Here is a 14,547-nt window from a genome sequence, read left to right on the forward strand (position 1 = left end):
CCCCAAAGAGAAGATACAAGGACTCCCTGAAACACCATCTCAACCTTGGCCATATTGACCAACATAACTGGTCTACTCTGGCCTCCAATCGAGAGACATGGAGACACACCATCTATAACACTGCTGATGCTTTTGAGAAAGCATGCAGGTTCATTCTTGAGGAGAAAAGACAACACAGAAAGAATCGTGCCTTGCAGAACATACCATCTAAGGAGTCTTTCTGCTGTGTCTTTTGCAACCAGACTTGCCTATCTCGTATTGGCCTCTTTAGCCACCAATGTGCTTGCAAGAAAAGTGGGTAGAGCCCTTCCCAAATCTTCGTTCGCGAAGCCTAGCCATGATGATGATGACATACAGACTTAAAGAGATAAAAAATGCACATTTTTCCCTTTCAGCAATGATGCTTCACATATTGAAGTTATCAAAATATTTTTATAACTGAAAAGTAAATAATTAATTGTTTCTCTTTAAACATAAAAAATGGCTTATACATATTTAGAAGTATCAGAATGTACTACAATAGAATTCTTTGAACTTGAACAAGAATTATATCCTGCTAGCAATAGTAACGTGGATGTGAGGAAACAGCAAAACTCACAAGTGAATGACATAGGAAAACTGTTTGTTTCTTGATAAGTCTCAAGCTATATATCTGATGTATCCAACTAATGAGCCATCATTCAATCTCAAAGGCTAGTAGAAAGACTTAATTTGTCCTTGAACAATGAAAGATTTCAGAATTATAGGGGATAGTTCACTATCAACACCATCATCCATTGCAGAGTACAACAAAAAGAATAGGTAAGAAACGATCTGGCCATAAATACAACTTAAGAAGTTATCTAATGGCAGAATGCAAAAATTTAAAAAAAGTATCTTTCAGTACTTCACCTCATTTGTGACATATATAACTTCAGATTTTGCTTTCAACTGAGAAATAAATCAATTCAACCTTTTGAATGTATTTTGAAACCTTGAGTTTTCTGGAAGCATTACTGAAAAACCAAAACATGAAAGCAGGGACAGGTAACAACCGGTTATACAAATAGCTTAGGTACTGAAATATCATATATTGACATACAAAAGCTGTGCTGAATACTGAAATCAGAGATCTAAGACTGAATCATAGAACGGTCTGGGTTGGAAGGGTTCAAAGTTCGCCTAATCCCAATCACCCCTGCCATGGGCAGGGACACCTTTCACTAGACCAGGTTGCTCAAAGCCCTGTCCAACCTGGCTCTGAACACTGCCACACATGGGGCAACCACAACCTCCCTGGGCAACTTCCTGTTCCAGTGTCTCACCACCCTCCAAGTAAAGAATTTCTTCCTAATACCTAACCTAACTTTCCCCTCTTTCAGTTTGTACCCATTACCCCTTGTCCTATCACTACAGTTCCTGATGAAGAGTCCCTCTCTGGCTTCCCTGTAGGCCCCTTTCAGATACTGGAAGGTTGTTGTGAGGTCTCTGTGCAATCTTCTCCAGGCTGAACAGCCCAACTTTCCCACCCTGTCTTCATAGAGGAGGTGCTCCAGTCCTCTTATTGACCTTGTAGTCCTTCTCTGGACTTGCTCCAGCAGTTCCATGTCCTTCTTATGTTGGGGATCCCAGAGCTGGATGTAGCACTCCAGGTGGGGTCTTACCATAGCAGAGCAGAGGGGTAGAATCACTTCCCTCAACCTGCTGGCCTCACTGCTTTTGATGCAACCTAGGATATGATTGACTTTCTGGGCTGTGAGCGCACAGCCCACTTTCTGGGCATGTTGAGTTTTTCATCAACGTCATATTTTCAATCATGATATAACCTATAATGTTTTACACTCAATTTTCAAGTATCTTCATTTTTAACATCACATGGAATTGATTACATTGCCTTTTTGTTGATACAGTAGCCAAAAAGGTTCATTACATAAACATGCAGACTGAAAATTTACCTAACACCAATTCTCATAACCTGGGTTTTCAAATTAAAGTCCATTTCAATAGTACAAACAGACTGTTTAGAATTCCATCTTTTAAAGCATATTTTAAAAGTGCTATTTAAAACATAATAGGTCAAAGCATCAAATAATTCAGTTATATGAAAAAGAAAATGCCTATTTATAGAAGACAGAGTACAAGACACAGTACAAGAAAAGGTGAATTCAAAAGAACTTCAAACATGAAAAGCATAACAAAAACAAGGCATAAGGCAGCACAGTTATGTACATTACAGACTCACTAAGAATTAACACTAAGGTTTTTTACCTGTAGCTTCAAACCCTTCGAAAGTCACTTTCAAAGACAGCAGTTTTCTTTTCATGGTTTTTTTCCCCATAATACATTATGACAGAAGAGAGTAATTTTTCAAGCTCCCATTTCAACAAAACTCTCCTGGAATTAATATCCCAGGCTCCTCTTGACAGAGATGGCCATTTCTTTCAAAGTTCCCACCTTCAGACTTTAGAAACTTTAAAAAGTACTGTGTTAACTAGAAATTAAAAACAATCAAATACCAACCAGTAAGCAATTCCACTATCTTTTAGTCCCCTGCACTTAAAATCTGACAGTCTGTCTTCTTTTACCTACATACAAAGCTTTTTTGTGACTTGAGTTTGGTAAAAAATACATTTTTCTTAATATTAAACAACAGCTTAGGTAACCTTCACCCAAAGAATAAAATAACTCAAAAGCCTAACTGATTCTTAGATAGGGAGACACATACATGCATAAACTGGCTGATTGACAACTACTCCAGTTCTGCACTTTTGGGAGATACAGAAGGCTGATATAAGCCCTGGGAAGCATAAAAGCAGCTCAAAAAGTTCTCAAGAGCTACTTTAAGGCAGAAAGAAAACCCCTACATTAACCTTCTGTACACTGAACCTTATTTGTATGAAGGTACACATAGAAAAGACAAACAATAAAACACTATTGTCATCATTTTAGCCACCTTATCAGGTGTCTTCCTGTTAACCTCACTCTGATTTCGGCTAGTATGACAAACATTTAAAGAAACGCTCCTTAAAAGGACAAACTAGCCATAGCTTTTTCTTTCTCTCAATTTTTAAGTAGTTGAAATTTATACCTGAATTCATATTATAATAGGTTTGAAAAACAACCAGTCTTTGAAAATGAGAAGTGGTACTTCTCTGCACAGAAAATGGTTTAAGGACTGAAAAAAAATGGGCTAGTAACACTTAGTTCACTCTCTGAACTTTTCCAAAGGGGCAGTCTGTTACTTAGATCTAGCATTTCTGTCATCTAATACACATTTTAAAGACAATGTTGGGGTAGCTCATATTGATAAGGATTGATTTTATTCTTTCAGATAGAGGAAACTAACATGGATAGTGCCTGTATAAAACATCATCTATAACACTGTTAAATAGAGTGTTTACTGCTAAAAAGTATACATAAGAATATCAACTGGAACTTAATATTGTATAGTGTGACAATGTCATATTTGACCTCTGTAGATATGAAAACTATTATATTTTTTGTTTATAAGCATCCTGTTAAGAGCCAATCTGGCACCCAATATGTAATAGAAATGAGGAATGTCAAGAACAGAGGGAAAAACTAATTCAAACTGAAACTTAGATTTTCAAGAAAATATTTACAGGAAGAGTATATATAAAACGAGTGAAGAACTATAAAAACAACTTTGTGTGGTCTTACAAATTATTATAGTACAAAATATTTATAAAAATGATGAGACAACATCTTGCTACTTCCCAGAGGTCAAATATATTTCCCTCTTGCAGACAGTAATTTCAGTCTGCTTCTCAATACTTGCAGTAGTCTTGTTAGATGACTTCATCTAACTGTCTGCTAGCAAAGGTGTATAATCACTTGCATAACATCCCTATAAGGAAAAAAAAAAAAGGGGAGGTAGGAGCATAAGCTTGGGGCATCAGACCTATGGACACATGCAGGCTGGCAGAGACTGCAGGAAGTCTCAAGTCACAGTCCCTGACTAAAGCAAGTTCACCTGGCAGGGGGCAACCAGGCTGCTCAGGGCTTTATAAAGTCAAGGGTTAAAATCTAAGGATGGAGATGGTCCAACCTCCATGGGACCCCATCCCTCTCCTGGGCTGTCCTCCTGGGAAAAAGGCTTACTCTAGCCTCAGGTTTTCCTCTTTCAGCTTGTGTTGCCTTTCACCACTCCAACACACAAAGATGTAAAGAATGACTGTACCTCCTCCAACCCCTCCTGTTCGTGCTGGGGATGCTGCTGGGTGGCCCCAGCCCCAGAGCCATTCCTTCTCCTGGCTGAGTCAGCCTATCCCACCACCTTACCTTGCAAGGTAAAGTCTCCAGGTCCACTGTCCCACCTTCAGCCAGTTTACTGATGTCTTTCAGTACTGCAAATGTACCAAAAACAGTACCCAAAAAGAGGTGTGGTATCTAGAGTACTGAGTAGAGTTCTGGGGCCATGCCCCACTCATACCTCTCATTGCTGGCCCCGATGCAGCGTGCTACCTGCCACTGCCCAGAGGTGCTCCCTGTTTGGCTGCAGGGCTCTGCCTTCACAGGGGAAGACTCATTTGTCCTGCCTAAGGTTCCCGTTGTCCCAGTTCTGTCAAGGCTCCCCCCAGATGGCAACAGCACCTTCAAGCACATCCACTTCTCCCCAGTTTGGTGTCATCTGCAAACTTGATGATCACACCCACTGTTCCCTCTTCCAGGTCCTATCCTGTCTTCCAGGTCACTGACAAAGATTTTAAGCAAGAAAGGTCCAGGATAGATCTTACAGTACCCCACTTACCACGAGACTACAGACTATTACAACCCATTAACTACAGCTCTCTCAATCCAACCATCCAAATAGTTTCTTTAAACATGTTGCTGTCCACCTATCCAGCTATAACATCCTAACTTGGATAAAAGCATACAGCAAGACAGTGTCAAATATTAGCTAAAGTTAAGGTCAATCACAGCCAAGCTCTCCTCTTGTCCACAGACACAATCATTTTATCACATAAGACAATCAGGTTGCTCAGGAACAATTCACCCTTGGTAAATCCATTATTGTTTCTGGTCATGTTCTCCATTAGTGCCCAGAAACTACTTCCAAGATGACCTTCTTTGTGATTTTCCCTTTGTGATTTGTTCTTGGATTATCCTTTTTATCAGGGAGTTCCCCCAATAAAAGTTCTCTGCTACTTTTGAAGGACAATAGGCAGCTGCCTGAGAGTGCCATCAGCCAAATCTCCCAGCACCCTTGGATGCAGTTCCTTTCAGGTGGTCCAACAGATGTGTACTAGTCAAGATCTCTCAGGTATCTCCCAACACATCCACTCTCAGTACTTCTCACTGAAGCCTGTCTCCAGGCACAAACTTTTGGGGACATCTTGAAGAAGACTGAGGCAAAGATGATGTTTAGTACCTATGCTGTATCTATTACATTCTGTCACTAATTCATCATTCTGTTTCAGCAACAGGTCCCCATTTTACTCGTTCTGCTTTTTACTGATAAAGTAGTGCAAGAAACTCATGTTGTAACAGTCATTACTTGCAAGTCAACTGCAGGTTGGTTACCACCACCCCCGAGTGCTCAGACAATGCTTCTGAACTCCTCCTCTATAGCTTTCACTGTTTCTACTTCCTGAATACTGTTTTCCACACCCACCCTGGCATCTGGTGATTAATTCTGTTTAACCACACTGGTCTCCTGATATAACTACTTGTTTTCCTGAGCATCAGAGTGGATCATATGTGTGATTGAAGGAAGATGTCTTTGAAGACTTGATATTTTTTCCTGAGTTCTTTATCCTTCAATGCTGCTTCTCATGGGATTCCACTTACTGGTTCTCTGAACAAGCTGAAGACACTGCTCCTCACCTCTAGGTCTGCACTGTGCTATTCTCCTTCCTTCATTGCCTCCAGGTCTTGGTCTTGACAACTTCATGGTAACTGTAGCCCAGCCTGCCATTATTATTTTCTTAATCAGTTCTTCCTTGTTTGTAAACAGCAAATCCAGCTGTGTGACATCCCTGGTTGGCTCAGGCAACACCCATACCCAGAAGTAACCTCTGTCATAGTCTAAACAACACCTTGACCTGCTTGTAATGCCACTCCGAAACACCAACACTACTAATTCCCATCCCTGCAATCACCTGGCTCTGACACACCTTTCTCTCATAAGCATGCCTCATCAGCCAGGAAGAGAGAGACATAAAAATTATTCTGTGTTCACTGAAGGTATGCATAACAGATTTCCAATAATTTATCCAATATTACAAGCACTACATTTGACAACTTGAAAATTATTACATCGGTTTAGAACACACTAGATTTTTCTGTCCCAAGTATCAACAAACCATTTCTTGCCCTGGGAATCCCATAATCCTTTCATGATAACCCTCCAAAGGAGCCAATTTGTAGGAACTTGACCTCGCATGTTAACAGATCTGAATGAAACTCTTTACAAAGGGTTTCCATCAGCACAACAATTGGAAGCAGGACCAAAACAACTGAATTGCTAGTGCAAGAAAAAAGGATGTTTCTGGGTGAGGTATTAATTAGGTACTACAATAAATATACTTCAATAATGTAAAAGAACACAACATTGTAAGTGTACAATTAGTCATGTAAACAATAAGAAGCCACTACCTAGATATGTATATAAGTAGTTGACAAACACTAAGATACTATGTTTGTGGTTTATTTCTTTTAAAGAATTTAAAAAAATGCTAGCCAATTTTCACCAGCAAACAAGAAAAAGTGTCATTTAAATAAAAGAGAAAATATTCTGTACCATGTATTCAATTATTTTCTTTTTTGTTTTCTCATAAACAGTGAAAATAACTTTTTAATATATTATAAACGATAATAAGTTCTCTCACAGAATGGAGACCTTTGGAGGCTAGGATGCAATTTATTTGAAATTACACTTAAAATTTAAAGTGTTCTTGCAAAACAACAATTATGAAGACTACTGCAACAAAATTATAGGTAAGTAAATTAAACATCAAGAAAAAATTTGTGATAATACTTTTAAGCTGTTATTATTTCACATATATATCTATTATCTTATTGTACAGTATCTTTTATTTTTTAATGATTACATTTTAAGATTACTATTTGAAGTCAGATTCCTGCTTTGCAACATCAATTTTTAAAAAGCTGTGGGTCTTAAGTGAAGGAATGTAAATGAATGCAAGTCCCCACTGATAGATTTGAATATATAACTTGCTATTTAAAGAAAATAACTTGTAGTGAAATGTCTAGAGAAGTTAATTCTGAAATAACATCCAGGAGTCCATTCCAATTCGTACCTTTATTATGGCATCACTGCCACATTTTTCCACTTTCCATTGTGCCTCCTGCTTCCTCAGTTTCTCCAGGTCACTCAGCAGGTCAGCACAGCATGTATTTAATCCCTTATTTTGCTCCTCCAGGTTTTTTATAACCAGTCTGTTTTGCTCTTCCTTCTTCTGTGCACACTCCTCAGTGTCCTGTAGAACAGTACCACAAGGGCCGATAAACAAAAAAAGTGAGAACTAATCAGCAAATATAAACTGTGCAGTTTTACCCTCACAGCAGCTTCTTCTATATTTGATGGCCAAGGTCACCTGTGTACTTTTATTGGCCTCTTTCATGCAGGTGGAAGGGTCATATTTTTTAGCTGGATGACAGCTTTGATGAGTACACATTTGCAAAGAGCCCATTAATTGATCAAGCTGCCTTTGATGCTGTCCCCAGCTATTTTTGAGACCCACACAGACATATCCTCCCAGACCTCGGCTTTATCAATTAATAATGCCAGTCCCATCAGAATCTAATTACAAGAAGCCACATCTTCACACTCCTACTTTCTTTGCTCCATTTCCATCATTAACTATTTATCTGAAAGTTATAAAGCTTGGATTCTTGGCTTTAAAGCATCTTCCTCAGAGTTGGTATGTGAGAAAATGGTAAGGTATAGCAAGGCCTAAGGCAATTTTTTCACCAAGCTTGTCACTTTCTGTGCCACAAAGGCTGACATTGCTTAAAGAACTGCTTCAAAGCTACAGTCTTAAGAAACGATGTACAAGTCAATATACCTTAAGTTCTTGGCTTTTATCTTTAAATTTCTGGTTCAAGGTACTGAATTCATTCTTCAGACAGGCATTTTCCTCCTCCACAGCATTTTTTCTCTGCATTAAGCTGTTTATCTCCTGGTGCTGTCCTGTGAGTCTCTATTTAAATTTAAAAAAAAAGTGTTCACAGACAAAAAGCAATTGCGAAAGGGCGTGCATGTCCTGTGTTTTAGACCTATGAAGTGTAACTATCTGACATACATAATTTTTACAGCATTGTTTTAATTTCATTAGTACTTTAATCATACGCAAAACTGAATGACTGTAAGACATAATAACGTAAATGAGGAACCGAATATCTTGCTGCTACTGAATGAAGAAGTCAATAAATACAGAACTGAATGGAAATTACTCAGTGAAGCTCATTTGCAGAAGTTTTATCTGTGCTTATGTACTTAGAACACAATAGAATATTGTTTAACTTGAACTTCTAGCACACCAAAAATCAAGTCAGAGAGCTGACTTCAAAATTCTCCAGAATTTTGATAGTAATTAGAAATTACTTTTAAGTGAAGCTTCCAAAAAGATTATGAAACAAAATAGTTGTAAAGAAAGAATTAAGTCTAGTTGAATTTGCAGCTCGAGGAAAATAATACAACACTGCTCAATGCATATAACAGTTCAGTGTACTCACATATGAAAAATCTCACTGCCATAAAAAAAGAACTTCAACTTTCTGTGATAAATACTTACATTCTATTCTTATGACATTTGTACTAAAACACCCTCATTCTTAAATGCATATTAGAAAGCTGCATTTTTCTCCAGGAGTTTGTTTTAATTCCACATACTGTTTTGTCCTGCCTGTTCTTAAGGAAATCAAAAGGGCATTAATCTAACATTTTCCTAGCAGTGACACTGTAAATGTAGTACAAAATTGATGCAACTTTCATGTCAGGACAAAAATGTAACTGCTCTGCCTTTAATACATAGGCTAAAATGAATGTGTTCAGAAACATAAGAAATTATCAACAAGATGATATACCTCTAGATTAATCTACAATACTGCTGATAACATATGTAAGGGGTTTTGGTATTCAAAGGTTACATCTGGTTCACAGGTATGTAAGACATGAATAGAAATGAAAATTTGCTGGGTAAAAACACACAAAACAATACATCTGAAGTCATACTTTCACCATTCAAAATATTTGCACTTCGGATATATTATTACAGTTGCAGGAATGAACTGTTGCTGAGAGATGATTTAGTTGAATTTTTAAAAAGGTATGAACCCACATTACTATGGAAAGCATCAGTTATTTTGTGTGTTGCCCTCCTACTCCCCAGGTCCTCATATAACTTGAGTAAGCAGCTCCTTTGAGTTTTCCTGCCAGCTCATTACTACTTGTTTAACATTTTTCAAGACAAAGTCTGTGTCTGAAGAACACCCTCAAAAATTCCACCTATCTGAAAGAGACTGTTGGCTCTGACCTAAAAATTCACAAATACGCACACTCTTAAAAGCTCCAGCTCTTCAAGGATCTAATTTCTGAGTACAGAGCTACATCATGTTACTATTTAGTTTCATTATGTACTGTGTGGAAAATGGTAAGCATACATATATTTGTGATGTGAAATCAAAGATATTTAAGTTCTGTTTAGAATGGGATATTTTCCAGCAATGTTGAGGATGAATGGAGACATGAAGGTACAAAACAGCTGCCAGCTATTTCAAATGTTTGTTCTGTATTGCTGAGATTAAATTTTCAACTGAAATAAGCTACTTATCCTGAGTCAGACTTGCACACTAATTACTTATCTCCACAACTGACCCCCTTAACATTTTAAATTAATCAAGAGGCAAATACACCACATCAATTACTAAGCAGCAAACTCACCTGAGTAGTCTACAAAGTCATCTACTGCAGCAGTAGTGAGACATTATCTAGGGAAGTTACACTTGCATAGAAAAAAATCCTGTTACGTTTCAAAGCATTTTACTTGGGTTACCACTTTGCATGCTCTTATCTTTTCCTCTAAATGAACTGAACTTTTACTCTCATATCTGCTCATTTCACATTCTTGTAAAGAAGGGAAAAAACCCAGAAGTATTACTTGGGAGCTAGGACTGGGCAGAAATAAGGGTCATAGAAAAGAATTTCCTAGATACAGACAAGTAAATTATCATCTGCCCTTGCCTGTGCAGCTGTTTTTGTACTTTGCTTCCTCAACCTACAAATTACCTTCCATAATAGGAGAAAGAGAGTAAAGACTGATTTCTTAAGCAGAGAACATAAGCAGTGTTCCTATTCAGATAGGCAAGTGAAACAGCAGGGAAGAAAAACATACCTGATCAACATACAGGGCAACCTCCTATATGAGGTTATTTTAACAGATTTCACCAGGTGATGATCTTGGAGGTCTTTTCCAACCCAGCTGATTCTATATTTCTGTGATAACTAAAACAGCTAAAGTACACTTCCAAAGGTTTTTCCATAGACAAACTTCCAAGAAAGAAAACTGTATTCTAGAGATGAATTTTCTCGAATGAAAACCAAAAGAATCTGATTTTACTCTTTTGTTTAGCTGGGAAGAATCAAAGAGTATTCCCTCTATACTGCTGGAGCCCTGAGTGCTCCAGGCAACAGTACATACAAAGAAAGAAACACTGTGACCTGGTGGAGCAGACCTTTTGATGTTTAAGAGGACTGTCATTCCAGAATTCATTTTTCATCTTTCCCACAGCGTTACTTAACTACAGCACAATACAATTTTTTTTCTTCCATAATAATGTTACATTGTTTACTGGAAAATACTACTTTTTTAAATACCTTCATATCAACCTGAAGAGGAAACATAGTAACATACTAAGTCAAACTGAGGAAATCTGCTATGAAAATGACAGGTCAAAACTGTAAGAAGAAATTAACCCTTTTTTGTCTTAGTTCTGAACATCTCAGTCTTTTCATGGCAATAGGATGTTAAAATTATCTGTCCATATTTTATATGAACAGATATAAACCAGAAGCTTTTAAATTAAAACCTCATTTCCATCATTGCGAATTTAGACAGTATGGAGAAAGTGAAAGTGGCAACAAAAACAACTCCTTAACACTAGGAGTCTGATTCCAAAAACAATATGAGTTAGCATACAATTACCAGAAGTTATGTACTGTTTGATGTTGCAGACATAATCACTGAAATTCCAGTCTTCAGTGAAAGATTTTTTTTAATCTGCTAAATTAAAAGCATATGGAAAGAACTACGAAACAACAGCTGTATTTGCTATTACTGCATAAAGTATTCTCCAAACTTTTATATTTTGGGGGTCAAGACAGGGAAAAACTAACTCCTATCTCTGCATTTTGAAATTTGATCAGACTGCACTACTAAATCAGTATTGTATACCTGCCTCTATATGGGTTCATAAATTGCAGATAAGAGCAGGTTTTACTTCACAACAACAAGTTAACTCAAACTAGAGAGAAAACATCTAGCAGAAATACAAGGATGACATATATCCTTCAATGCTAACAATGCTAAAAATACACAAATGCAAAAACACGCTGGCTGCTGAAGCGCTTCATGAAAATACTCAAATCTCTGCACCACAATATTAAGTTGTCCATTTATGACTGCAACAAAGAAGCATGCATTTGATTTCCACCACTGAAAGGATCAGGGTAAAAAGAAACACTATATTCTGCGCTTTCTTCATTGAACTCTTTATCAGAAGCTTTCACTGTGCCATAGTCCACTTCTAATATACCACATGAAAAAAAAGTAAAAATTAATAGAAACTGATGAAAAATGGAAGTATTTTCTCACAAGCAGTGACTTTAAAGAAATCCTGACATCTTAAGTGGAAACAAAATTAATTTAGTAAAGAAATTATTTTATTAAAGCTTAAATGTGAGAATACTGTTTCTTTCAAATGTCTTTTCCTCAAAATTTCAACTTCAACTTTTTGTGACTTATTCCCTTCCTTTAATCATCTCTTTTTCCTCACCAAGTAGTTGAGGTTGACTTACCGCACTCTTTAACTTCTCCTCTCCTTCCACCTTCTCCTTTTATTTCTAGCAGGAATTGAACAATAAGTAGACACCACTAAAAATGTGCGAGTAACATCTCACAGCTTCCCTTGATTTAAGTTTCTTAAATCCCCCTTTAAATTTTTTACAACTTTATTAGTTCTCATGGTTCTAAACTTGAACACTCATATGCATGTTGAACAAATAACAGTCATATTCTCATACAGTTCTCCCAGATAAAGGAAAAAAAAAGAAAATAATAAAATGAACAAAAGAAATCCACTCTCTTTCATCTCATGACTATTCATTAGATTCTTTAATTATTTTCAGATGTAGGATGAACAGAAGTTCCATGTAAATAATTCATGAAAAGGTAACCATATGCTATAAAAGTCATCTGCTGCATTCTGTAGTGTCCTTCCAGAGTCAAAATGACACTAGCCAGTTATAATATAAATCAGAAGTTATTTTTAAATCCATACTGCTCCGAAAGTAAAATGTCGACAGTGCTACCTGATTTCACAGTAGACAGATTCCAGAAGATACCTGTATTCACAGCTGACTATTCAACTTATAACTTGACTCCTAACAAGGATGAAAAACCAAGGAAAAATAGCAAGTGACATAACTCATGCAACAGTATTTTGAATGCATATCTGACACAGCCCGGGGGAATAAAGGTTCTTCCACTTCAGAGACAGAGGCTGAAATGGACCTTTAATGAAGGGAGGAGCTGACTTATAAAGGATAGGGAAGGAAGATACTGGAAACGTGGGTGGAGTTAGGGAGGAGTTAGGGAAGAGAATGCTAATGCAGACCATATAAGGAGAAAAAAAGGGAGATAATAACCAAATAAGGGATTACTTCATAATGAGTTACTGCAATGCAACACTTGTGAGCCAATCAGGGAGAACGGCACAAACTGGGGTACAGAACACTGAGGATTTTTTATAAAAACTGGGGAATAGGGTACAATAAAGGGTAAAAATACAATGAACGTTGAACATGAACACAATTGCAGAGTCTCAACAGTCCCATCCATCATCTGAATGTAGAAAAGGTGGTCTCCTTGGGGGTCCCACAGATCTCTTCACATATCTCTATTTCTTTTCTCCACTGCTTGTAATCAAACCTCTCCTGGTCTCCCACACATATCCCACTTTTAATTCCTATTTTTCACACCTAACTTTCTGCTAGAACAATCTTAATTAAATTAAAAAACCAAGCACAAATAGAGAGTAATCAAAGTAGGGGAGCTCACTTGATTTTCATACTAGCAGAAGTTGGTTTGTTTTTCCTCATCCATGCTTTCCAGGATTCCCTGAGACAAAGCAATTTAAAAAATTGTTTCTGAGGAAAAGCAGTATGAAACTGCAAGCAGGCACCTATAAATGAATTTCCAAAATGAATGAGAATTTTTGAATGCCTATTTCTATCAATACTAGACATGAAATAAAACATGGTAACTTAAAGATGCAGACAAGGAAAAACACTCTTAAAACACTGTCCATTCAAATGTGTTTTCCTACCATTTATGTGCTGGAGGAAAAAGGCAGGTCTGTTTTGCAGGAAATAGAACAGAAAATGAAGATTCTTTAAAGCTCTTTTTTTTTAAGAGGATCAAGTAAAATGGTTCTACAGAGAAGCAGACCCACAATATGAGCAGCTGACTTCATCCTGCAGGTAGGGAATATGTATTTACTCCTCTACTATTAGTCGGCCTTGCTCCTGAATTCTCATCTCACCCACAGACTAAGGAAGGGTCAAACAGCATAATGTACTATAAACATCATGTTTCCTACAGCCCTCTTTGGACTTGTCTGATGTGATTAATTTGGTGTCTTCAGCAAAGTTTGCTATCTTAATCGAAACACCTGTCAGAATTTTTCAGTATTTAAACATGTGGTGGAAATAAACAGTAGCTTTATGGAGTGTATCACCCTTGCAAGTCTAGCACCTCACTTTCCCCTAGCAGCAGTGGAACCATCTCTCATCAACAACCTACTGAGTAGGTCACAGTGTGGACAAAACTTTTTTACGATGTGCATCATCTCCTTCCACTCAAGCTGCTCCTTACAACTCCACTGCAGCACATTCTTTCTCCCATCTGCTAAAACAAACCTTTACAGATCTTTTCTTACAATACCTTGCAACCCTTTGTATCCCTTTCTCCTGGTTTCTTCTGCTGCACAGGTACAGTGCAAGAAAACACTGACAGCTGCTGCATTTTTGCATTAATAAGGGAGCCAAATGCTGTTTCTGGCACCTGTGCAATAGGTTTTCCATCTCTGAAACAAGGAATACAGAAGCTGTTTGCCCTTTAAAGAGGAAATACTTAGAGGCAGTTTTTCACAAAAACACACCTCTAGTTTGGAAATAAGACAGCATTTTTTCAAAATCGAAAAGCTGTACATCCATAATAAATGCACCATCAATATCAACCAGTACAGCATGTATTGCAGCAATGCATCTGCTACATTTAGAGATTAACTGTCCATTTTCCTCTA

At 37.4% G+C, this 14,547-nt stretch overlaps 1 protein-coding gene across 1 annotated transcript in view; it reads right to left on the reverse strand.

Moving 5' to 3' along the window:
- CNTLN (centlein) overlaps positions 1–14,328 on the reverse strand; it is a gene marked incomplete at its 5' end in the record, with an annotated part of 156,507 nt that extends 142,179 nt beyond the window's left edge. Inside the window, 4 exon segments of the mRNA XM_027670739.1 lie at positions 7,263–7,442; positions 8,031–8,165; positions 12,041–12,076; positions 14,187–14,328. Of these exon segments, the coding sequence (XP_027526540.1) occupies positions 7,263–7,442; positions 8,031–8,165; positions 12,041–12,076; positions 14,187–14,328 (493 nt within the window).
- Between the last annotated feature and the right edge of the window lie 219 nt (positions 14,329–14,547).

Source organism: Neopelma chrysocephalum, unplaced genomic scaffold, assembly GCF_003984885.1.
Source record: "Neopelma chrysocephalum unplaced genomic scaffold, ASM398488v2 Primary Assembly neopelma1_96926, whole genome shotgun sequence".
Classification (NCBI taxonomy): domain Eukaryota; kingdom Metazoa; phylum Chordata; class Aves; order Passeriformes; family Pipridae; genus Neopelma; species Neopelma chrysocephalum.